General features: G+C 40.0%; 2 protein-coding genes across 13 annotated transcripts in view; one reads left to right on the top strand and one right to left on the bottom strand.

The window, feature by feature from the left end:
• Window positions 1-26,912, bottom strand: part of LOC122999389 — a 167,854-nt gene that overhangs the window by 59,612 nt on the left and 81,330 nt on the right. For 8 of the 12 annotated variants that reach the window (XR_006407718.1, XR_006407717.1, XR_006407716.1 and 5 more), the window contains one exon: window positions 20,834-20,953. The exons of 3 other annotated variants lie outside the window; for them this stretch is intronic. Coding sequence is in view for 6 of the 9 variants with exons in the window: in XM_044376256.1 (XP_044232191.1) it covers window positions 20,834-20,953 (120 nt within the window). In the remaining 3 variants the exon portion in view is untranslated. Of the gene's footprint in view, window positions 1-5,454; window positions 9,871-20,833; window positions 20,954-26,912 lie in introns of those variants that run through there. One more of the 12 variants, XM_044376255.1, reaches the window with a different exon arrangement.
• On the top strand, window positions 104-17,601 carry tfap2d (transcription factor AP-2 delta (activating enhancer binding protein 2 delta)). Its single transcript, XM_044376260.1, is given in 7 exon segments — window positions 104-4,028; window positions 7,094-7,154; window positions 12,444-12,609; window positions 13,921-14,039; window positions 14,164-14,305; window positions 15,348-15,461; window positions 16,972-17,601. Coding segments are annotated over 7 exon segments (1,545 nt in total). The 5' UTR covers window positions 104-3,302; the 3' UTR covers window positions 17,189-17,601.

Genomic DNA, 26,912 nt, shown 5'->3' with positions numbered 1-26,912 from the left:
CCCGGTGGCCTTCCCATTCATCCCTCCCCCTCCTCCCCCTCCTCCTCCTCCTCCTTTTCTACCCCCCCACCCCACCCTCCTCCCACCTCTTTTTTTTTTTTTTTTTAAATACCTGGCGTGCGACAACCGGCCTTCACCGGTCTCGTCGTGCAGAGGTTTCACGACGAGCCTCGAGGCAAAACAATCGGTAACGGTTAATTAAAATATAAAAGGCCTTGAGAACTTTTTAAAGGAGGCTATGTAAGGCGACCCCTGCACCGCCTGGGCCGTTTGTGTTTGTTATGTAGAGGTTGTTTTTTTTTCTCTCTCTCTTTAGATGTGACTGCCAGACTATAGACTAAATAGTTTTGATAAAGAGAAAAAAGGAAGATGTTGCAGAATATTATAAGCTTGTTTAGGGCCATTTGCAGCGATGCCACCAGTGATGTAGTGGAAAATATATTAACACCATGCACCATATGAAGAAAAATCAATAAAAACTATATTAAAAGGGGGAACAAGTCGACGTTTTCTGATATATTAAAAATCCAAGTTATTATTATTATTATTATTATGGTCGATGAGGACAGAGAGACGCATGCAGGAACAGATGGGAGGGGAAATAGTTGTTTAATTAAAGTGCAGAGTCAATCCCGGCGTCCCGGCGTCAGCACGGTCACAGTCTGCACTTTAATAATATCAGAGTCGCTTTGGTTACAGTTACAGCTGAGTAGGAGGAAAAAAAAAAACATCCAAAACAAGACTGATTAGGGCTTATCTCTGCTCTGGGTTGAGCTATTGGTCTCTCTCTCTCTCTCTCTCTCTCTTTTCTCTGTGTGTGTTGGCTGGTTTGTTTTGAATGGCAGAAATCTGACAGACAGTAGAATAAGTCAGTGGAGTGAAGTCAGACCTCCATCATCTCCTCCTTCAGTCCTTTATTTTCATTCTCTTCTCTTCAGGCTGTGGCTTCTGCTTTCACGTTTTGTATTTCTCTTGCTTCCCGGGTGGCCTAAGGGCAAGGCAGCTATAGGCTATGTGTTTGTTTCTGTATATTTATTTATACTCTATATAGGCTGGATATTTTTGACTCAAACTCTTTTTTTTTGGCTCAGTACACCTGTTACTATTTCACTTTATTATTAACTTGTAAATGTGAAATTTAGCTGTTTGTGTTATTTCACCTGATTACTCAATTTTGCCTTTAACCTATAAGCATTCAGACAAATGTAAACACACTGGAGAAAAAAAAAACCCTCCTCTACTATCTTTCTCTACAACACCACAACGGTTCCGTTCAGCTGGGCAGGACCACCCCGAGGGCGCGTGCTCAGGTGAGTTACAGCACGAGGAGAAAGGCAGGAAGAGAGAGAGAGAGAGAGAGAGAGAGAGAGAGAGAGAGAGAGAGGAGAGAGAGAGAGAGAGAGAGGAGAGAGAGAGAGAGAGAGAGAGACGGGTCACGAGGCTGACCGACTGACCGATAAGGGGTCCCAGCTCTGATTAGTCAGTCCAAACATCACAATAATAAAATAATAATAATAAAGCAACACTCGCTATCATCCGTTATTCGATCCAACCATGCACGCTCTCTGCTCACACACACACACACACACACACACACACACACACACACACACACACACACACACACACACACATACAATGCTGATTTAAGATGAGAAAGGGTCTCGTGCTTTCGTCGGTTCATCACAAAGGCAAAACTCACAGTAGCATAACCCCCCTCCCCCAATAAAAACAGAAAAGAGAAAATCAAAAGCTGTTTTCCATGCAGGAGGAAAAATAACAAAAACCAAAAAAAATAAAAAATAAAAAATAAAGACAAGTCCTGTAGATTTAATTCAGTCCACTGCAAATAAAAAACAAACCATTAAAGCCAAGATAATTACCGTTACTAAAATATAGATTTAAATCAAGCTATAAAAATGTATAAACTTTCTAAAATATATTTCTCATCAATATCTTTCTCAGTGTATCGAATGAATCTGTGCTGAAAATGTTTGTGCACAGATGTGATCATTGTGAAATCCGTACACCAGTAAAACAGCCTGAAAATAATAATAATGAAAATTCACCTAATAACATCTGCAGAAAGCGTCAAAAACCCCGTTACAGGATCAAATTCCTCATGGAAGCTCCCTACATAAACCACAGTCTGGTTTTAGAAACAATCGAAAATCCTTTTTTTTTATTTCATTCCGTGGATAATTATCGAAATTAGCTTTATAATATTGCAAAGCAAACTTACATTTCCGTTGAAAATCCGTACATATTTTTGTAAAAAACGACTTAGCCGGTGTGAATAAAAAAAAAAAATAGAAATAATAATAACACGACGAAACCGAGCAGAAGAGCTTGTGAAAATACAAACGGGTCAAAAAGGAAAATGTCCACAAAAAGCGTAGAACATGTTGAAAGAAGCACTTGGTTCCTTATTAAGGCGAAGATACAATATTTATTCCCTGTCTCCTGGGATGCTCCGCTCCGTCTATTGTCCTCCCATTCCTCAGTGCTGATGCTTAATTTTCAAAACTTCTATATTACCAAGGGACCTACGACATCAGCCGAGAAATACCCTGCAAGTACAAAATCCGTGAGCCAGCCCCGTCCGTGCAGAGGGGAGACGCTCGCGTTCCGCCAGCTTTCTGCCGTTACCGAGAGCGCGCGAGGGGGGACTTTTCCATTTCTATCGCTTTTTGGGGATTTTAAGGCATTTTTTTTTATTATTATTCGATCGAGCCAGAGAGAGGAGGAGAAAAAAAAACACGGGTTACTTTGGAGAAAGCACAATGTCAGCGACCTTCCCCGGACTTGTCCACGACGCAGAGGTAGGCTCATTTATTTACTTATATTTATGAAATTACAGAATGTGAGCAGTAGGAAAATATTTGGTTTTAAACTGAGTTACGGAGTCATGTCGAGGTTTGCTCTCCGGAAAACTGGAATATAACGGATTTATTTTCTTCTTCTTTTTTTTTAAAAAAAAGAAAAGAAATAATATGCATGTAGGGAGAAATGAGTCGTGCATCTGACTGGAGCTGCCGGTAAAAAACGGAGCTTTTTATTAGTGTGTGGAAGCAAATGAGGCTCGTGTGTGAGCCGATAACAGTGTGATTAGAACATTTTAGGGCGGAACACTCTCCGCTGTGTCTCACTCTGCTTACCTCCCATCCAGTATGAGCGAGAGAGCTGGGACAGTAAATTTGCCAGCAGCTCGGTAATAATAATAATATATAACAGCACGCCTTTTAAAACGCTGTAAGGAGAGTGACAGGCATGCCAAAGGGAGGAGGAAAAAAAAAATACCGATGGCTCCTGTTGCCGTGCGCTCGTTCCCCTCCCGGGCGTGTGGAAATGACATCTCCTTCAGGTGGTTTAAAGTGGGGGTGAAAAAAAAACGCTTTGAGTGTGTGAGTTGTGTTTTTGAGCGTGTTTGGGAAGGCAGAGAGAGGAGACACCGGCTGATGCTAAATGACACGGCTCATATATTTCCCCGTTTCTTTATTATCTTGTAGATACGTCACGACGGATCAAACAGCTACAGGCTCATGCAGCTCGGTTGTCTGGAGTCCGTGGCCAACTCCTCGGTCGCCTACTCCTCCTCCTCCCCGCTCACCTACCCGGCGCCGGCGGGGACGGAGTTCGCCTCGCCCTACTTCTCGGCCAACCACCAGTACACGCCCCTCCACCACCAGTCCTTCCACTACGAGTTCCAGCACTCCCACCCGGCCGTGGCCCCGGAGGCCTACGGGCTGAACTCTCTGCACTCGGGCCAATACTACCAGCAGATCCACCATGGAGAGCCCGCCGACTTCATCAACCTGCACAACGCTCGCTCGGCCCTCAAGTCCTCGTGCCTGGACGAGCAGCAACGGCGCGAGCTGGGCTGCCTCGACGCTTACCGGCGCCATGACCTGTCGCTGATGACGTCACACGGCTCCCAGGCCTACGGCGTCGGTATGCATCACCCGGACCAGAGGCTGCTGCCCGCCGCCGGCCTGGGCCTCCCTACGCCCGCGGCAGACGACCTGCAGGTACCGGCGGCCTCCATCTTTATTCCCCTTTAATACACAGCTTGCCTTCACCTCAAGGCAGGCACATTATTGTCCTCCTCTGCACTTCCTTCAGCTTCTCCTGCCTGGTTTACCATTTTTTTTACACTGCTCCAAATGATAGAATAAGATAGGATAACAGAGCCTTACAGCTGCTGCCACAAGGCCCAGTGCCCCAGTACCCCTGCCCCACTGGCCTACTATTGAAAAACTCCCCCCCTATTGTACCAGCCACACAGCAGTTCCAAAATATTGAACAGAAAGACAGCGCCAGATGTCTGTCTGCCTGTCTGCTTCATCTGTCTATTGTCTATGACACTGACAAGGCTGTATACTGTTTGGCCTGTAGGTTATCTCCAGCCAATGGTTCTGTCCCACTGTGGAGTAAATAATATTGGATATCATCTAATTTTGTTGCCAGGAATAAGGAGGAGGAAACCAAACGTGACTGTACAGCAGGCTAAGTAAATGTCAAGTCTGCACGGCACCGTGCCCCTGAAAGGCAGGCCTGTTTCTAAAGGTTAATTGACTGGCAGTCTATACAATCCTATTGTGAAATCCGCCCTTTATTTTTCCACAAGCACACGTGACCCATATTTTACATAATTCTTTTCGATGCAAAGAAATGGTCGAGATGAAAACGGATTCGCACGGTTCTTGAGCTTGTGTGTGTGTGTGTGTGTGTGTGTGTGTGTGTGTGTGTGTGTGTGTGTGTGTGTGTGTGTGCTGAGGCAAAGAAAAGCCGCTGGTTTCTCTATTCTCCGGTAAAGGGCGGATTAACGGATCGGGGTTCAGGGCACAATGCCCAGCTCGAGCGCCATAAAGCACCGTAGTTTATCCAATTACCGACTTAACGTCAATCAACTTTGTTACTTAAACAGCGACATCTGAGCTGGTTAAAACACGTCTCTAGTTAAACACACTTTAACACACTGACAAATAATTTCAGTCACGTTAACAATTTAACTAACTTCAAGTTCAGCTCGATAATAATAAATCTCGCTTTCATTGACATTTTAGATACCATTGTTCACAAACAATGAATATAACCTAAAGTTTTCAATATGTTTCAAATAATATTAACAATTATATTATTTCAATGATGATAAATAATATTTTTTTTCCCGAGGAGTAGCCTAATCAGAATTTATTTTATTTATATTTTATATAAAAAACATTACATTTTCTTTTAATGAGTTATTTTACTTTATTCAAAAGGTGTGGCAACAGCTGATGAGTATTAAAATAAAAATAATGTAAACTGGCATTTATTGTGAATTATAATTATACATGCAAGATTCTTTATTTTTCTTTATGTTATCATGAACTATTTTTGTTATTAGATTTGCCTGAAATTTAATTATTTGAATTGCATGATAATGACAACAATATGCAACTAATCCTAATTTATATTTGTTGTTATAATAGTAGTCCCCTAAAATTAATGGTGTACTCATGTCATGTTGACATTTTATTATTTTTTATTAATTATTACCGCAAATAGCATATTTATTTAAGCTGTCGGGACATTTAAAAAAAAGCGCAGGTTTGACCCTTTATTGAGGAGAAGAAAGAAACGTCTCGTGAACCTGAGCTTGCACGAGGCGGATGTATGAACGTGAACAGATGCGCCTATGGTCTCGTGCAGCCCGGTCGCATCTTTGAGCGCGTTAAAGAGATTTTCATGCCGAACAAAAGCAGCTGCCACACCTTTCTCCCGTCACTAAGCTAATTCATGCAAGACCTCTGCGTTTTGTATATTGATTTTATAATCACTTTAGCTTCGGAATAGAAGAAAAGAAACAGAGCAGGAGCTGGTTAAGAAAGAGCTGCAACAAGCTCCTTTTCTCCCCACTTTATTTTAATCAGGGGGTTCCGCGCGGGCCAGGCCTCGAGGCTCGCACGGGGGATTAAGTGTTTTCTGAATAAAAAAGCGCGTGTTCCCCTTTCTTGATGACATTGTTGATAGCACGCGAGTCTGATCTGGACCAAAATGGCTGCGTTAACAGGTTTCTATAAAGCTACAGGCCCATATAGCTACTGTGGGCTGCTTGCTGTGTGTGTGTGTGTGTGTGTGTGTGTGTGTGTGTGTGTGTGTGTGTGTGTGTGTGTGTGTGTGTGTGCGCGCGCGCTGTAGATATGGAGAAATCCCCAACAGGTTGGTGCTGCATCCAATTCTGGACACTTTGCCTCATTTCTCAGTCTGGAGGAGCTGTTCTGTAAAGCTCGTTTCTGGGTGAACCGTGAGCTGCATCTTACTGCCCTCAGTTTTACTCAAAGCCTGCTGAGTGATGTACACTTTCTAACTAAAAGAGCTCCCGCCAGTAGAAAACGATTCAAAGGGCGTGCAACAGGACCAATTTTCAGAGGCTATAACGTGCCTTTGTTTACTCCTTAAGGATCTAAACCTGAGGGTTAGGGTCCCCCAAAGGGGTCGCAAGATAGATCTAATGAGATGATTAAGGGGATAGTAAAAGATTGAAAATATAGATAGATAGATAGACAGATATTCTGCTACAAATAATCTGTTTATTTGTCTGATTTTTCTATCGTATTTTCTTGTGATGCTTCTAAATAATATTCACATTAAACAACAACAAGAAGGGCAAATTATTCATACTGAATTAAAACTATTACAACAGATAAGTTGCTGTTTTTCATGGGGACAGAAGTCAACATCATCTATAGGATTTACTGGACATTCATATAGTCTTTATAATGTGGTGTGAAGAGTTATTCAGGTATGGGGAGTGCTACTGTTATCATTCAGCTTTATTCATCACTGTTTCCTCCATTCTAATACACACTTTTCATTGTATGATATGATGGTGTTACTAAAAGCCTTGATAATGTTCTGTTTTCTGTATGAAAAAGTGTAAACGCCTCCATTCATTGATCATAAAGCATCTCACACATCAAGAAAAAAAAAAACGAAAGCAACGTGATGTGGTGCTGTAGCTGTTGCCTGCATGGCGGCTGGGTGAACTGTGCTCCAGCAGTGTAAAACCTGGGTCTCTGCTCGTCCTAATGAGTGCGTGTCTCTGCAGGGCTCCGTGGAAGCGCAGTGTGGGCTCGTGCTGAACGGCCAAGGGGGCGTCATCCGGAGAGGTAAGGCCCCCCGATTACTTTCACCGGAGGCCGTGAACACTCACGGCTCGACACGACAAGACAGCGAGCAGACAGACAAACAGGCGGAACACTCCCCTCTTGTCTGCTGTCAACATGTTACAGCGGGAACGGCCCCATTTTCTCGCCTATTTAAACACTAACACACTGTACAAGCGGCAGCGGCGGCGGTGCTTCCCATTTCCACTCTGAAACGCACTGTCACTCAACACTCAGCCGTCGCTCCAAACGCTGTCTGAGAGCGCTAAAATGTTAACGTCATGAATTAATCTGGCGCCAAATTAATGTAGACCTACTATATAATACTGTACTGAAATGTGTATTTAACATATTATATTCTATTGTCACACAATAGACACAAACATCAGGTATATCTCTTTTTTTAAAGTCAAACCTGTAGGCAACATTTTAACAGTGTAGACTGACGGCTTGTTTTTGTTTTCATGAAATAAACACACTACTCTGATTTAATATTCATGTTTATTTTTGAGATCATACACTGCTGATGAGCTTATCTCCTGTAACAAAAATTAAAATAGGAATACACCTACTATTGAATTTATTTAAGCTATACCTATAACCTATATAAAGCATAATTTAACAGACTCTAAACTGATTAATAATTTGACAGCAGGATTAAATTATTCTTAATTTCAAAGGAGTGAGGGTTAATTTAACAAACTGATATCATACCAGTTGAATTATAGGTCTATTTTCAATTAAAATATCAATTTAACTATGTAGAACAATGTGGTATGCTAACAAATTTGCGTGAAGCTGATCAATCAAACATATATATTTTATTTTGCTGTTCTGGGTATTTACATATTTGTTTGCCTCTGGGCAAATCCCGTTTCCTGTTGTATTGTTTTCTTTCATGTGTTTATGTGTGTGCTGTAATGTAAACCATGTCACAGGAATAATCACGTATTTAGAGTGTAATAATTCTTGTCTGAGATAGCAGAATGAATCCCAGCGTTTTAAAAGCTGGCTCTTGAAGGCGGCTCGGGTTGACTCTTCAGGGGGGGAAAGGTGTGGATGTGGACTCGGCCTGCACCTGCACAAAGCAGGCCGGCCACTTTCCTCGTGAGTGGCTTTAAACACGCTGTGCATCTGCGTTTGCTCCATCAAAGCCTGCTCCTGTTTTTTTTTTTTTTTTTTTTTTTTAGTCGGGACTACACACACATACACACACACACACACATGTGTAGTGTTCTATACAGAGAGGAAGGCTGTGTCTCGGGTTTAATTTTTCATCAGCTCTGCCTAGGTGTTGGGGCTTTTCTCTCGGATTGACGCGGGAATCCCTTCGCTATCACTTTCGGTTAATGGTGCGCCGTATTTGGCCCTGAGCTCAGCCGCTGCAACCATCACAACCAATAATCTTTGCTTTACCTCCCGCTCCCGTATCGATAGCTTCTCTCGCCTCGGGCGGACGCTTTGATATGCTAATGCCGAGCGGGGCCCCGGATTCAGCCGAGATCATATTAATGTTGTTCTTTCTGACTGCGGCTTTGGCGGCATGAATATTCACATAACCTTTTTCAAAAGAAAATCACTCAAGAAACGCGGATCCTACTTAGGAGGAGTCGTCTGTGTTTTTAATCACCCTGCTATCCCTTTTCCAGTTCAGCTCTAACAGCAGCCTCACAGATCAAGCTGATCTGTCAGACGCGCGCTCCCGCCACTGGCCCGTGCACGCGCACCTCTCTTTTTCTGTCAAGACATTGGCGGGCTTTTATGAAGCTATAAACATTGTTGTTAAAACATCAGGAGAATGACATTTGGCCCGTGTCTCTTTTTCTTTAATTTTCGTGGCAAACTCGTAAAAGGCGCTTGATTCCGCGTGTGATCCCGCCCGCCGCTCGCGCCGCAGCCCGAGGCTACTCTCCGTTGCTTAAATACCGTTATCGCCTCTGGGCCCGCGCGCTCCACTGACTGCACTACCGGCAATAGCTCTTTTCGATTGCCCTTGGCAACATAAAATACAAACTACTTTGAATCAAAACATTTTTAGGGGAATTAATATGATGTGAACCCGCGGCTTTCAGAGACGCGCGCCCCTGTCAGAGCGCGTGAGTCTGACAGACAGGTCTGCCCGGTTTGTGTCACATATAGACACACACACGAGCCGGACTTCACACGTGCACGCCACACACACATACACACACACATACACACACACACACATACACACACACACACACACATAGCCTAACCAATAGTATCAATCGATTCCCTGCAATCGTCTATTCTTGACAGCCTGAGTGAAAGTCCCATACAGCTTTCTACAAAGTGCTGCCCGCTGGAATACATCAGGCTTTTATTACCACACTTTTGTGATGTCACACTTGTGCTGTGGGCACGAGTCGCTGTCCAGGTGCTGACATGGGAAAAAAAAAGGCGCAAGCCGCTGTCCATGGTGCTGAACCTGGATGACATGTTCCTGAAGCTACATGTCTAACTGCCTTCCTGCGGCTAGAAAGAATGATACGAAACTAGTGCATTTCTGCTGATTGTGAATAATGGATTCTGAGAGCACAAATATAGGTTACAGTTGGATATATATGAGGCTCAGTTGGTGGCCAAATTGTCCACATTGCCCCCGAAAAGATTGGCGTGCGTATCTCCGCCTGCAGCGTTGTTCTGTTCGGCCTAAATGACATCCTTTTCTTCATTCCATCATATCCAGCACGGCCTAATAACAAAGCGACACACCCTGCTGTTAGATTTGATAATGAGGCAGATGAATAATAGAATATAGCCTACAGTACATCAGACAGAAACCTTGCGTTTCAGCTGCTTGGGACGTTAGTTCAAGTGAAAGTTTAATAATAATACAGAGCAGTCGATATATTCCAGGAGGATCCAGCAACACTCATTCAGATGCAATTAAAAATGTGAAAGAGCCTTCACTATCACAACCGCAATCATTTATTCAGAGTTTCAGGAGTACACAATGAAATCAACTCGGCGGTTGGTGGAAGGTGATTAAAGGAAGGTTTTGTTTCAGCCTCCTGGGATTAGAGCAGGCAACTCTTACATACAGACAAATATTGAGTTGAAACAAAAATATAAATATATGTACATAGTAAAAAAAAACCTAAATATAATATTTAACTGGTGAAAAGGAGTCTGATGAAGTGCTGAGGGAAACACATTGATCATGCTAGTGTTGATTAAAGATGCTTTATCAAATGTATTTTTTATGGGCTGAGTGCAGTTACTATCACAGTCGTTTTTGGCTCAGTTTTGTTTGGATTATATTAGTATTTAAACATATATTTTGTATACAGCTATACGGTGTGCAGGGATGATATAGGTAACGAACTAGCAAGCTCAAAATAGGCTTCAATTAGAAGCTTGCAGACTGGTTGCACCGACACATTAGAAAATACAGAAGAGACTTTGTGTTTGTCTTGTTCGCAGATGCATAGCTGCTTTTTATTCTTTGTATAAAGTCCTGATATGTGGGATTCTTTGCAAAGTTCATGCAAAGTTTGTGCACAGCTGAGGGAACCCTCTAAATTTGACTTCACTTTCACTGATGGATACATGGTTATTTTATATTTTTATGCATCCGTTTTGTTTTGTTTTTTTGTTTGTTTGTTTGAGTCAAGCCTCTTCAAGGTGTAAATGGATTTTTATTGGATACGTTCAACACAGATATATTATTATAATTACATTAAAAGTTTGTTTGTTTGTTTTTAAAGGTTTTTTAGCTGTTGTGGTTAAAAAAAAAAAAAAAAAAAAACATCTCTCATTACTACAGGCATACACTGCAAAAACTAGTAATTCAAAATTAATTGCTCCTTGTCTGGCTGCTGGATGGAGCAACATTTATTATCATTATTATTATTATTACTACTACTATCATTATTATTATTATTATTGTGACATATTGTCTTACTGCTAAATGCCCTAAATATTACAAACACTCATTATAATTTACAGCTCTTGGATAAATCCTCCTTATTATATTGATGCCCTTTTGGTCAGTATCTAATCAAATGTGAAAACATCCCTTTAAGTATGAATCTTCTCATTATAACTGCAGTATAAGTCTGCACAGTAGAGCTAAAGTACAGACAGAGCTAAAAGTCATTTGCAGGGGGTCATTACTTCACTGACAGAAGATTGGTGTAATGCTCCTTTAAATGATGATTTGTTGGCTGTGTTAAACCAGCAGGCAGGAACAACTTTGACATGCAGACTTCAACATGCAGAATAACTTAATTGTTGACATTTTGCTTTTTTAAAAAATATATTTTAAATCAGTGTTAGTGAATCAGTCTTGTGGAGGTTTCTGTTGGCAAAGTGCAAGAAAAATATTTATAAAACCCCGACGACAGAGGAGTCTCTCAAAGGCACAACAGTTTGGTACATTATACTCTGTGTATGATAAAACAAAACACAGATATACAAACGGAGTACAGTGAACAATAAATCATCTCATTCATTTTGAGATATTATTTCTTAGCAACCTAAATAATCTGTACAGTTCATTATTTTAGCAAAGTATTACAGCAATGAAGTTTTCTCACTTTATGTCAGTTTACATCATTGAAAGACATGCTATCTATCAGTAGAGGAATCATTCGCCCATCGCAGTATCTACATGATAGTTGATCAACAGGAGCTCGTTACTTACAGTTCCATTAAACACTTTTGGATTCAGTACAGCTGTTTGACTTCAGAATAGGTGGATTATGCAGCAAAAGCTGTTTGCAGTAATCTGATGGCCACTTCTTTGTCATTAAAAAGCTGTACAAACACAGTTTCCACTGACGTTGTCTTAAAGATGGCTGACATGAAGCTGTGCTCACTGTGTTTGTTATGAGGACATCCAACTTTAACCAGTGCTTCAGCTGATGCTAAAATAATTAAGAGCTGCACCTAACGATTATTTTCATTATTGATTCATCATATGGTCTATAAAGTATCCGAAAATAGTGAAAAATGACTTATAAATTTCCAGAGTCAAAGGTGATGTCTTCAGTTGTCTTGTTTTGACCGACCAACAGTCCAAACCCCAAAGATATCCACTTTACTACCATAAAAGACTAAAGAAACCAGAAAATACTCACATTTGAGAGGCTGGAGACAATTAGGGCATTTTTTTTCTAGTTGCAGATTTATTTTCTGTCTACCGACTAATCGACAAATCTCTACAGCTCTAAAAATAATCGTTTTTTTGAACTCTTCCTTTAGATGTTCTAGTGACGCCGCTGCTGGAGCTTGTTGTAACAGGTGTGTTGTGTTTGTGTGCAGGGGGAACGTGTGTGGTGAATCCCACAGATCTGTTCTGCTCGGTACCGGGTCGACTGTCGCTGCTCAGCTCCACCTCCAAGTACAAAGTCACCATCGCTGAGGTGAAAAGAAGACTGTCCCCGCCAGAGTGCCTCAACGCCTCCTTACTGGGCGGAATACTGCGCAGGTCAGTACGAACACACACGCGCACAAGGCAGAAATCTGACGGCCATATTTCTCTACTGACTCTATGATAAGTTAAGAAACAATATTTAAAGAATAATTTAACAGTTTTAAAGGATCCTCTAACAACAAAAACACCTTAGGTTGCTCAACACTTTACTCTGTATGTAGCTGAACAAATATTCTGTAACAAAACATTGTTGAAGTAAAGAGGCAAGTGTGACAGAGGGGTATCTTAAAAGTGAAAACACTTTTTTTTTTAAAAGCACTAATCCGGCTGGTGAGGGTTGAAGAGCGCCGCCTGAGTCTTTGTAGCCCTCAGATGAAACGGACGATATATATACAGTAGGGCCCACAAAGACTATTGTGGGCGAACGAGGGGCTGGGGCTGCACGCGCCGCCATGCCCAGGGAGCCAGAGGGAGGCGAGACCAGGCCAAAGCATGCCAGGATCAGAGGAACCAGAGGAAAGCAAGAGTTGCCAGCGCTGTATTATTGATGAGGCAGAGAGAAAGGGAAAGGGGGGAAGAGGAGAGAGAGAGAGAGACAGAGAGAGAGAGAGCAGGGAATATGGCTGCAAGATTAGGCATCAACAAAGTGGAAAATGTGCAAATAGAGGTGTTGATCATTGCGTGGAGTGAAACGCATCACGTTAGATGAGGATTGAATTGTGTTTTCTGTGTTGGAGTTGTGTCATCTGCCAAAGAATCAGAACCCTTTTTTTTTTTTTTTTTAAATACAAAAAGTAAAAGTAGAGAATTTCTTCTTGAGTGGAACAGGAAGCTGATCAAACATCCCAAAAGGATCATTAAAAAGTTTTTATCAGAAGTGAAATGATACACCGTATACGAAGCTAGCAAATATATTGTCAAAATTAGACATGAAACACCAGAAATGACATGGATGCTGTTTTACTCTTGGCTGATGATGTACAGTCAGAGACATAAACGCTCAAACAATGAAAGACAGTTAACTCAAGGGGATGTGTATCCTGAAAGTATATATTAAATATGCAAATGTGCTTTAATTAAAGAATTGAGAACATGACATGTTTTAATTTTTTCACGCTTTGATTTTATGGCTTTGTCAAAAATAAAGACAAATCTATAGTCTTTCATCCTTACTTGCAAGAGAAATATTTCATCTGGAATCAGGAGCTCATATGATTTGTATTTTGGTACAATTTCCTAGAGAAGTGATTGGATTATGAGTGATGATAGATGAGTCTTTTTTTTTAATGTTTCACAAAATATTTGTGCTAATGTGGGTGATGTGGAATACAGTATGTGATGTGAAGTCATTTTACTTTTCCGTAGAGCAAAGTCTAAGAACGGAGGCCGGTGTCTTCGTGAGAAATTAGACCGTCTAGGCCTCAACCTGCCGGCAGGACGGAGGAAAGCTGCCAACGTCACGCTGCTCACCTCCCTGGTGGAAGGTAAGGGAGTAAAAGGTTTTATAAAATTCTTCCAGGAAGTATTCGTTTTCATGCTCTGATGTATTTATATTCAATCCCTTTAGCGCTTGTCTCATCAGTCTGTTTTTCTGCTGTTCGTGTGCAGGTGAGGCGCTCCACCTGGCGAGGGACTTCGGCTACACCTGTGAGACAGAGTTTCCCAGTAAGGCGGTGGGGGAACATTTGGCGAGGCAGCACAGTGAGCCGAAAGAAACCAGCGCACGCAAGAAAATGGTTCTGGCTACAAAGTGAGAATACACAAATACTGATGAAAATAAAATAACACCAACACACTGAAAAAAGGTGTAGAGCTTAGATCATATTACTTCTCCAAAAGATAGGTTTCATTCTCACATTCACTTCATGATTATGATGAAAGGATGTTCATGTTTTCATCTCTTGGCCATGATTATCAGCAGGTCAAAAATGCAATATCAGAGGTTATGTTATCACTTCACCTGTTTTCTATTGAAAGTCATTTTATAGCCATTAATTAATACTATCTACTGCGTCTAAGCTCCTATATTGACGTAATTCTATGATAAAACTTATTGGACCAATGTGTTTTACAACAATAAAGCTTGGTTAATTCATTTCTTATTACAGGGATAATGCATATTAGTTACATTTCTGAAAATATGCCAGAGTTAGCCAAAATGCTAATTTTTTAATCCGGGCTGTGAGGAAAGATGGATTTATAGAAATCTAAACAACTTTTGGTGAATAAAATGTCACAGAAATGTTTAAAATAGACTCAGTATTTATAAAAATGAGTCAAAAAGGGACCATAATACCAGATCTTGTTGTTGTCATTAGTAAGGACATCATCCCATTGCCCTCTGCTTGTGTTTATTTAACAGTATGAGCAATATATATGGTCAATTCTTACAGAATTTTAATGCAGTGAAGTGAAACAGTTCAAAATCTTCTCCAGTCATGTTGACTTCAGCACTGACTAAACAGTTATGAGACAGTCTGGTCCGGCGTTGCAAACCTTCGTACCTAAATATGGCAGCGAAATGAAACCCGACACTTCACCTGCAGAACTTTTAGCATCATGTTGTGAAAATGTTCTGCTTGTGTTTTTGTTCTGACATTGAACTCAACTTGCTCCTGCGTGTAGCCGTCCATCAACAGTTTTCTGAGGAGAAGTAACTTGAAATAACACGTGGGTTGATTCAAACTCCTGAGGATAGGTGCGAGACAGAAAGAAAAAAAAAAAGACTCAAATTGCGATGGTGGTGTTGGAGACAGATGGTAAACCCTCCCCTCCCTCCTTCTGTCTGTCAGGCAAATCTGTAAGGAGTTCCAGGACTTGTTGAGCCAAGATCGTTCTCCTCTGGGCTCCTCCAGACCGACCCCCATCCTGGACCTGGACATCCAGAGACACCTCACACACTTCAGGTAACAACTACGCACACGCTATGTGTAGGAAATGAACACACAATGATTCCAGTCTGGAGTCCCCCTTCACCATTAAAACTACCCAGCGCAGACAGTTTTCTTGCTGCTCTCCATTTTGGCTCCGACCTCTTTGCTATTTTCCAAAGATGCAGCTGTGCAGTTTGTTATTTGGCACAAACGAAGGAGGAGGAGGAGGAGGAGGAGGAGGAGGAGGAGGGAACAGCGGCTTATTAGCAGAAATGTCACATCTATGGCGTCATCCTTTTGCAGAATATACAAAGTTTTATCAAACCTCCAAAGGGAGACGCACTGTAGCACTGCTGGGCCTGAGAAACAAGACGTGATCCTGGTTATATAAACACAGTTATGACAGACTGAACAACACAACCCTTCTGGCAGCTAGTGAGTCCGGTTGAGAGGTTACCAGGCGTTTAGCTCTGAGGATCTGATAGGGCGAGTCAATCAGTCTCATATTGTGAAATTGATTGGTAAAGCCTGTTCTTGACCATTTATCTGATTTACCAACAAATGTATTCTCTATTCTTATCCTGCGATCTCACGGTGCTTTCACAGATTTTATCTGAGATTGATTGTAAGGAACTTTTGTACACATTGTTTTACAATAGATATAGAACTGGAAAAAATGGTAAAATGAAAGGAGCACTCTGATAGATTTTGGTATGCAAACTCTTTTTGAACTTTGTTTTAGGAAAGTCAAATACAAATAAGTTTAATTCTGACTTTTGATCACTATAAATACCCACATGGGATTTTGAAGATGCAAACAGCTACTGTATGTTTTGAAGCCATCATGTAGGATAATATCTTTATTAGCACTACAAGTAAATCTTATTTTCATTGACAATTAATCTGCTGATTATTCTCTCAATTAATCGTTGAGTCTATAAAATGTAAGAAAACAATGATACATTTCTTTAAGCCCACATTGATGTCATCAAATATCTTGTTTTCCTCAATCAACAGACCAAAACCAGAAGAAAAATCTGTTTACTTGACAAAGAAAAGCAGGAAATCCTCATAATGTGGGAAGTAAAACCAGGGAATGTTTGGCTTATTTGCTTGAAAAATGACTTAAAAGATTAATTGACCATCAAAGTCGTTGCTGATTATTTTGTCAATCAACTATCGATTCATTAACAAATCATTTCAGGTCTAATTAGTGTGTCATATGTTTAAACCTGTCAATATTCATGTCCTAGAATTGGCTAAAACAGTTGTAGTATTCACTGTTTCCCCGTGAATGATTGTAGAAACAGCATTTAGAGCATCATAAGATATAAAACTCTTCTCTGACAGACTAAAGAAACTCTTTTAGGAGGATTACAAGTTCCATAAAACAGAGAGAGGAAAGTTTGACTGCAGGTTTGCAGGCTGATGAAACAAAAAGGGAATCTGCAGCACAAACTAAATGTCCCACTTTTAAATGAATCTAAATGAAACAAAGGTTCATCACTGTCCTGATAATCATTTCTGTTTCACTTCCTCGCAGTCTGATCACTCACGGTTTCGGCACGCCGGCGGTCTGCGCAGCTCTCAGCACCTTCCAGACAGTCCTGAGCGAGATGCTCAACTACCTGGACAAAAACACGAGCGGGAAAACGAGCGGACCCACCGACCAACAGATCAACAACAGCTCGGAAAAGTCGCAGCTCCGGAAAACAGCCGAGCCCCAGAGCAAAGACGGGAAAACAGAAAAGACTGAGTAGCCCCCACCCAACTGGTCCCCGTGCCTTGGAGCGCTGCGTTTAGGAGTGTGTGTGTGTGTGTGTATGTGTGTGTGTGAGGGATTTGTTATTTTATATGCATTAATTTGTCTTCTTCGGGACAATTCATATTCATGGTTATTTATTTATCTTATGTTGAAATGTAACACTAAACCTGAGCTGTCCCAGACAAGACATCCTGATGTGTGTGAGCAAAAATGACACATCCTATGTTAGTGTGTGTGTGTGTGTGTGTGTGTGTGTTTGTGCATGTGTGTCCGTCATAGCAAAGGAGGAGCCTCGCCATGGAGACGGCTTTGACTCACCTGAGACTTTTATTTCTTTATTTATTCATTCTGAAAACAGGAAGTGAACATGGACATGCTGACATCACAGTTTTCCAGGACAGGGGTGGGTAACTGCCAACGCAATACAACACATTTTACACATCAAGGGTTTGGAGATTTTTTTTACTTTAATCTAGTTAATTCAGGTGTGGATTTTCTGCAAAAATCAAAAAACTGAAACACTTTTTTTTTTTTTCTTCCTCTGAAGGTTCTTTTAATCTGTTTTGTGTTAAATTATTGAAAGAAATCTGTTCAATCTGCCAGAAAAAAAGTCCCAGTTTTGCTCAAATTGTCAGCGGACTGAAGTGAAATAAATTTGAACCTCCTAACATTTTTCACTGATAACATTTAAAACAACTAACCCAAACCCTTATACACACACACACACACACACACACACACACACACACACACAGTCTGTTTTACAAACCCCCCCCACCCTCGTGTACCTGTGAGAGCACTTGAACCCCACCGAGCAGACTTATTTCTATTCTCACGATCAGTGCCATAGCAACCAGTGTGTTTACCATGTGGACGACAGAGAAAAAAAGAGACTGTTTTTTGAACGTGACGCCACTTCCCCCGGGGTAGGCTACACTGCGGTATGTATGTGTGTGTGTGTGTGTGTGTGTGTGTGAGAGAGAGATAAAGAGAGTGAAGGGTCCGACTCAGCCATTTTGTAAAAGGTGACTTTGCGGTTGCCGTCGTTACTCCTCCATGTGCATGTCTATCTTTGTACACTCCCCCCCCCCCCCCCCCCCCCCCAGATCGCAAGTTTAGCCGACACGAGCTCTCTGACTCGCCCATGAACATTTGTAAAGATAATATATAAATATTTAAATTACTTTTCTTGTAGGCTTTCAACTATATATATGTTAAATCCCTACCTTCTAAAATGCTGGTGTTCAATAAAGACAGTTGTGTTCTACTATTTACTCTGGCTTTAAGATGTGGTGCACACGCACACACACACACACATATAATAAACATACTTGCACAGAAAAGGAGGCAGTAGAGCAAGAAAAGACTAAAGAGAGGCAGCGCAGATCAAAGCCAGCTTGTGTGAATTATCCATATGAGTTCACAGTGTTAAAATTACAAAAAGTCCTCTGTTGTGAGTGAAAGGCTCTACCTACAAAAAAAAAAAAAAAAAAGTTCAAGAGCCTCCTTTGTGTGCACAAGCATGTGTGTTTTCTTTCAGTTTGAGTGACTTCTGTCAGGTTTTCTGCTTATTTATATTTATAAAAAAAAAAAAAAGATGATAAAAAAACAGAGAGAGAGAGAGAGAGAGAGAGAGGAGCAGCTGCCTGCTAGCGTCTCCATCCAGGCTCTGTAGGTTGTGTTTACTCTTTAATATTCCAGTTCATTTAAAAGGAGGTCACGTTCACTGTGTATCACGGAAAAAATACATAATCAGACAGGATGCATTTACAGTGATGCCTGCGCTGGTTTGTCACCTTGAATCAATACGAGCGAAGCCTCAGGTGGGATAGAGGTAAAGACGGTGATGTAAAGAGAAGAAGACACGGGTGCAGGATTTTCACGTATTTGCAGTTTTTTTTCTGTTATTGTTTGGTCTTGTGTTTGGCAGATGGTGTTACCCAGAGAATATGTCTATATGTGTTATGATCCGGGGGGGACAATGCCGGGCCGCTGGTGATGCATTGCACAATGACAAGTATATTACAGTTTTCTCTCAGGTGTTTTTTTTTTTTTTTTTAAGCCTTTACTGCGATGCATTATTGCCTGGGAGCAACCACTTACTCCACAGTCTATCTATGAATACACTTCTACTGTAGTATTTCTATCCAATATAATACAAGACAAGCAAAGCAAATATCCAGTTACAAAACCAAAAATGATTCAAACACGTCCTGTGCAATGCAACCAACAGTTTGCTTTAGTGCAACGATTAGTTAACATGCCAAACATTCTGTGTTTCAGCCTCCAAAATGTCTGGATTTGCTGGTTTTCTCAGTTTTATATCATTATAAGTTGAATATTTTGGTCAACAAGCAACCTGAAGACATCACCTTTGATCAGGGAAATTACATTTTACCTCACATTTCGCAGACTAAGCAATGAATCCAAAAAATGATCGACTGCCTATCTGATGATAAAAATCATTTATTGCCTGTTTTGTTTATGACAGTCAATGTACTCACATAATATTGAACATTCATGTTTCTTTGTTCATCAGATCATTGCTTCAGGGTTTTCCTCATTAGAACACCTTGATCCAAAATCCACAAAAAAATCAGCTACAAAGAAACTTTAGTAGGATTTTCAAGAAGTACAGTCAGTTGAAATATGAACATAACTGATCGTTTTCATATTTAATCCTGACTTGGGTGGTTTCTTGGATATATATTTGTTGCATGTCTTGAAGCACTTCATGATGCCAGGTTGGAAACAAAGAAACAAACATTCATAAATATTCTCCATGAGGTTGATTTGATCGATAGAAGGGCTGCAACTAACCATTATTTTTATCATCTATTATCTGTCCATTATTTTCTTGATTAATCGATTTGACGCTTGGTCTTTAAACTATCAGAAAAAACAGTGAAAAATGTTGATCCCTGTTTACCAAAACCCAAGATGCGACTTCAAATGTCTGGTTTTGTCCCCACCAACACTTCACAACCCAAAGATAACCAGTTTACTATCACAGAGGACTGAAGGAAGCTGAAAATATTCACACTTGAGAAGCTGGAACCAGAGAGGTTTAGCATTTTTTTCCTTTAAAGATGTACTCAAAATCATTCATCAATTATCAAAATAGTTCTGTCGATGGACTAATCGATTAATCAGTCGACTATGACATGAATGCAGCGTTACTCCAAGATTAAACTGAGTGAAAAACAATGTCAGAAATTGAATTTTACACATTTTTCAGGCGGTTTCTGAGCCACAGCGTCACATAGATCCTAATGTTGTGCTGTTTTAATGACTTTTATAGTGTCGACAGCTGGAAGGAACATCAATCATATCATATGATGTGGAGGAATCAGCCTGATATATGAGCTGATAAAACTCATGTATCTCAACCAGTGTATGTGAAGACGTAAACCGAGTGATGTGTATGAAGCAAAGCAGCTTTCTAAATTGGCTCTCTGATGGTAGCTGCGTCTCACTGGAGGGTAAATGAGCACCGACAAATAAGCACGAGCATAATGTACATACTGTAAACACCCACACACACACACACACACACACACACACACATAGACGGAGATACTCATATGCAAATACACTCACAGAAAGTAACCCAATCACACACTTTTTGTTTATTACTTACGTGATAAACATGTAATCCCTGTGAAAGACATCCCCGCTGACCCCTCCGCGTCCGAATAATAAGCAGCTTGATCAAAATGAGCTGGAAAATGAAATCGATACATCGCCTCTGCCAGAGATTCTGTAAATTGACAAACGGACAAGAATGAATCATAAGTTTGACATCAGCGGTGCATAATGTGATGGGGTGGCCGATGCATTATTCACAGAGGCTATTGATCATATTACAATGCAACGCTCTGTTATCAGTAATTAGGCTTCAGAATATATTTTCTATTCCGCTTTAACTCCTCTCTGTATGCAATATTCTTTATTTCGGTGATTTCATCCAATCATATTTAAGGATCATTTCAATGCAGCGCGGATGTTTATACATGGAAGTAATGTTTAACATGCAGAAATGTGCATCTTCAAGCCAGTAATGCATGCAATGAATACAGACATTTATATAGAAGTGAATTAAAGAGTCTGAGGTCTCCGGGGGGACTATAACTCCTGCTGACTGAGCCCCACAGTCACGAATACCAAACTCTGCTAACTTCTAAGCCTCATCTCTCCAGTCTCTCTCCTCTGAAGCTATAACCCTCCTCCTCTTCCTCTCTCCTGCTTCTCTGCTAAAACCTCTTCCTCCTCTGTCCTGATCCCATTCAGTCCTTCTGGAACATTCAAGGCCTTTTTCTCCTCAGCTGCTTGTCCTGACTGCCGCCCCCCCCCCCCCGTCACTCTCTGTCCACACACACACACACACACACACACACACACTTAAAGAGCTACTGCAGTTCAGTCAAACCAGCGAGAGTCTCACAAAACCAAGATGAGAGGAATTCTTAGGATTTAAGTATGTTAATGTTAATCTGTGGAATACAGCTGAAAATGCCGCTACAGTATTGGTTTTGGTACAAAAAACTAATATTTAATCATCTAATCCCCCCCCCAACCCACTCTTTAAAGATCCATCAATCCCTCCAGAATACATGTGGTCATCATTGTCAAGATGTTTTTATTTTTACTGAAGAAGCCTCAAAATCCAGCTGATGGCCACTGATGAGTCTGACAACATAGATTTTGATTTTCCCTTCTCAGCATGTTTTTACTTCTGTGATGCTGAAGTAAGTCTTAAGCCTGTAATTGCTCATTTTCAATTTCAAATATATCCAAAACAAATTGTAAAATTCGCTATGACTTCAGGTTTTAGAAATATCTGTTGCTCACGTTCTCCTTGAGTTTTCCTTAAGACCCATCAGTTAATTCTACATTTATAGGCTTAAGACACACTTAAGAGTGGATATTCAGTGCTGATAGTTCACCAAATCAAAGCTGAACTCAGTATCCATGTTGTTGCCTGCTTGCACGTCTTTAATCTCTTTTCTGTGGTGCTCTAGTGCGACCTAGTGGTCAACAGCTGAACTGCAGCCTGAGTCTGCACAATTTTAGCACCTTATGTGACTGTTAATAATAGATGGGAAAAGGGAATCCCAGGAAACTAGGAGGAAATTGTAATTTAAAGTGTTAAAATACTTTGTGTTATGATAAATACAGTATATAACCCCTCATCTTGTTACTGTTATCTAGAAGATGTTGTTACCACTGCAAGACAGAAAGTAACACAACAGAGGTTCATGGTGTTTATAGACAACGGTGGTGGAAGAAGTATTCAGATCCTTTACTTAAGTAAAAGTACCAATACAGTGATGTAAAAATATTCCATTACAAGTAACAATCCTGCATGAAAAATCCTACATAAGTTAAAGTACATAAGTATTATCAGCTTGATGTAGTTCAAGTATTGCAGTAAAAGTAGTGGTTTGGTCCCTCTGACTGATATATTATTATATATGACATCATTAGATTATTAGTACTGAAGCATCAGTGTTAGAGCAGCATGTTACTGTTGTAGCTGCTGGAGGTGGAGCTAGTTTCAACTACTTTATATACAGTTAGCTAGTTTAGTCCAGTGGTTCCCAAACTAGGGGTCGGGCCCCTCCAAAGGGCCAGCAGATAAATCTGAGGGGTCGTGAGATGATTAATGGGAGAGAAAAGAAGAAAAAACAAAGTTCTGATACACAAATCTGTTTTCACTTTTTGGCCTTTTACTCTAATCTTTGATTTGTGGTGAAATATTGGATCTTTTGAACATTTATTGAAATGAAACCATGTGAGAAGTTTAGAGGAAAAAAAATCACTATTTGGTGGAGCTGTTAACAACTCAGACATCTGAAATGTGACCCCGACTACACACTGCTTTTTGTAAGACGTCAAAAGCTAAAAAGGTTTGAAACCACTGGTTTCATCTTTAACGATGTGTTGTATTTTAAAAGCTTGTTATATTATTCATTGTGTCAAATCTTCATCTGAAAAGTAACTAAAGCTGTCAAATAAATGTAGTGGAGTAGAAACTACAATAGTTCCCTCTGAAATGTGGTGGAGTGGAAGTATAAAGTAACAGAAAATGGAAATACTCAAGTAAAGTACAAGTACTTCAAATTATACTTAAGTGCAGTGTTTGAGTACATGTATTTAGTTACTTTCCACCACTGACAATCTATTTACATTTTTTAAACCAATGACCTGATGTTTGCAATGTTATATTGTGTATACATCATATGGATATAATGTCATTCTAATTTGTACAGTTGATATTGACATGAGTGCATAGTCTTCATTTGTATTGTCACCATGTAAATTTACGTGCAGGAAGAATAACTGCTGTAATAGAGAGGCTCATAGGAATCCAAACAAATAAACAAGTGCAAGTATTTCTCTTTTTTCTTTCAGACAGCACTCAACACCATCACATTTCAATCAAGCCTTTCTTACAGGTTAGTGCAATTCAAAGTGCTTCACACATGACTGACAAGCTGAAAGATTATAATAATTTGAGATTAATGCACAGGAGGGATAAAAACTATGAAAATGTCACATTTCAAGCCTGTCAGACAAGCAGACTGGTGGAAGACAATGAAGTGCTTTGAGAAATAAGTAAACGATTATAGGATTACATCACTGATCTGATTTTCAGCCTTATGTCCAGTCATTTAACACACTTAATGAACTACTTTTGCAACAGTGGTCAGTATGGGTTGAAAGTACGTAAATGCACGACTGTGAATCAAGGTATTAACAGCAAGACAAACAGGATATGTTCCAGATCCTGAGCAAAGGTTTAAAAAAAAAAACATGAATATTTACAGATTCGCAGCCACAAGGGCCAGAACAGGTGGAACCAAAACCTCATTTCCCAGTGAAAGTTAAAGCAAAGACAAATGCGGCTCATGACTGCAAACAAAAGGCATGGAGGGAGGCAACAGAAGTATTAGTGTGACATGTGTGTAATGTATGCTGATACATCGTGTGTCAAAGCCCTGCAGGACAACAACCACAACCACAACCATGCCTCCAGACTTCCAGACTGTCAGGACATCTGTCATCGCTGACAGTCATATGCCCCGCCATGTGTGTGCGTGTCTGAGTGTGTATGTGAGGAAGAGAGAGAGAGAGAGAGAGAGAAAGAGAGTGAGAGGGTTGAATGGGTGCATATTTGGCAGCGGGTCATTCCAGAGAACATGGGAACAGCCGTGCTTCTTAAACATTCATGTCTGGTATCCTCTGTGGCTTTTTTTTTTTTTTTTTTTGCATCAAACATCAAAGGAGCTTAACTATGGCAGCCATGTCAGAGAGAACACACACACACACACACACACACACACACACACACACATGAACAGGAGTGTATGGACTCATGTATGGGAGCATTGATTACTTCATGAGAACTTCACATGAGACATCTGAACTCAGTCCAGACCTGTAGAACATATTTCGACACCAGAATCGAAGCCAATGAGTAGAGCTTCTAATGATCCTCAAGGCCGCTGAAAAATGAAGAAAGGTGCATTTTTTAAAAATAAAAATCCTCATAACAGCTATTTTCTGGCATCGTTTTCAAGTATTAACTCAAGCAAACACTCAAGGATACAGGAAGAGGTGTGAAGATACTGTATATGTAGATGTGAACACATGTATATCAGTAGGTTGCTGCATGACTCTTTATATTTTGTATTTTCTGTCTAGAATACGCACAAACAAACAAATAAAACTCCCTCTGGGACAATGAAGAATATCTATCGACACAGACCTCCTAAAGACATTTATATTGTAGATAGCACCTGCTGTCAGCTTTGATCGTAAAGTTTTGTAGCTTGATTCATTAAATATTTTCACATCTGCAACACTTACTCATTAAAATAACGATAATGATGAATTTCCCTTTTTCACCAACTTCATTAAGCCTGTCGAGTTGCAATAAAACATGACACAATTTTCTAGTGAACATATGTTGGCTGCATTTATGATCTTATGACACAAGGGGGAGCAGTTTACACACATTTGGACAAACCATCACAGGCAAGCAGTGTGAGGAAGTTGGAAGGGAACGCCACAGTTATGAAATACATGTATTTACTGTATCATATAGACTTGAATGTGATTTTTTTTTTTAGATAATTTAACAATACACTAAATATCTGTCCTTGTATCTACTCATTTTTATGTGTGACACAGAAGAGAGAGTACAAATACAGCAGATCTACTGAAGAAAATATGGAGCCAGTGACCTTTGTAACTGCGGGTGACAGCTGTGATTTTTGTGGTTTTCTGTTTCATTTCGTTTTGTAGATGCACTGTAGAAAGCTTGAGAAAAGACAGGCACCCTTAAAGAAGGTCAAGATAAAGCCTTAATTGTGCAAAAAATAGGTGAAACTCAGTATAAAGAGTCTATTTCATATAGTGGATTCTCTGTAGATCTGCTGAATACGAGTAGTTGACTTTAAAGGCACAATAAACACTTTTCCCACTCTTGTGATGTCATGGCCATGCAACAGGACAGGATAAATCAATATCATTTTTTATCATCGTTCCTTACACTCTTTTAATGATTCATTACAATCTTTCAAAATTTTATGCAAATTTTTCACAGTATGAGATCCTGAATATTTGAGAACATATTTTTAAATAATCGTTTTTTTGTTTCATTGAAATGTTTTAAAAATTGGACTTGTTGGGGTGAACCAGTTTTTAAATTAATGAGATTTAAATATCATCATATAACAAGTATGAGATGCAACATTTAGTGCATATCAGCCAACCAAACATGATGCAACGTGACAAGATGATTATGCGTTTTGATGCTGAACCTTAAAATTCAAGATATAAGACGATCACTGCTGAGCTCTTTAATACACTGTCATCACCAAACATCTGATACTGTTTTGTAATGACTGTGCAGTAATATATGATAATAATATAGGCCTAATACATACCAAAGTGTGAGATATCATCATATATTTGTACTGTAATTATTGATAATCTTTAAGTGGCATTGTTTATGTTTTGTCATGTTTATCAGTGATGTAGTGTTAGACCCAAACATTTCTGCATAAGACAATACCCATAATTAAACACAGGATTGTGGTACCTGATAATTACAAGACATCAGCAAATTATGACTTCATTAATCCAACTACCAGTTATAAGTCTCATTTCTGATTTTTAATTCTTGTTCTCTGTAAAGATGCCATAGTTTGTGCTATTGGTTTGTGTTACATCTTCTCTGTTTCTTTTACTACAACATAAGTGAAGCTTGCTTGTTATTTGTCATCCATATCCATAGTCAAAATGCAAAACAAAAGTCTGTACTTGTTTTTATTGCTGTACATCCCCAACAACCATGTGTTGATATGGCAATAAATATTGAATCTTGATCTTGAAATATGCAGTCAGGTGACAAATTTAAGGAAAACCTGAGGAAATCAAGTTAGAAATACAATGACGGAAGATGCTTCCATACAGGGTACAAAGGGTCACTGAATGGCCACAGATGAATGATGTGAATTATGTGTTCTGACCTTCAATGTGTCAACCCAGTAGACAATGATCCCTATGATCATCATCATCATCAAAACACCAGATGAGGGGATATTTATGAGAAGAATGGTGATCAATCCTTTACTAGAGTTCCAGTAAGTCTGTGCCAAGAGCAATGAAGCTCTTCTGGAAACTTGTGGTGAATTAATACCTCAGTAAGA

Source organism: Thunnus albacares, chromosome 16, assembly GCF_914725855.1.
Source record: "Thunnus albacares chromosome 16, fThuAlb1.1, whole genome shotgun sequence".
Lineage (NCBI taxonomy): Eukaryota > Metazoa > Chordata > Actinopteri > Scombriformes > Scombridae > Thunnus > Thunnus albacares.
The sequence above is the reverse complement of the archived record's forward strand: the minus strand, read 5'-3'. Positions and strand labels throughout refer to the sequence as shown.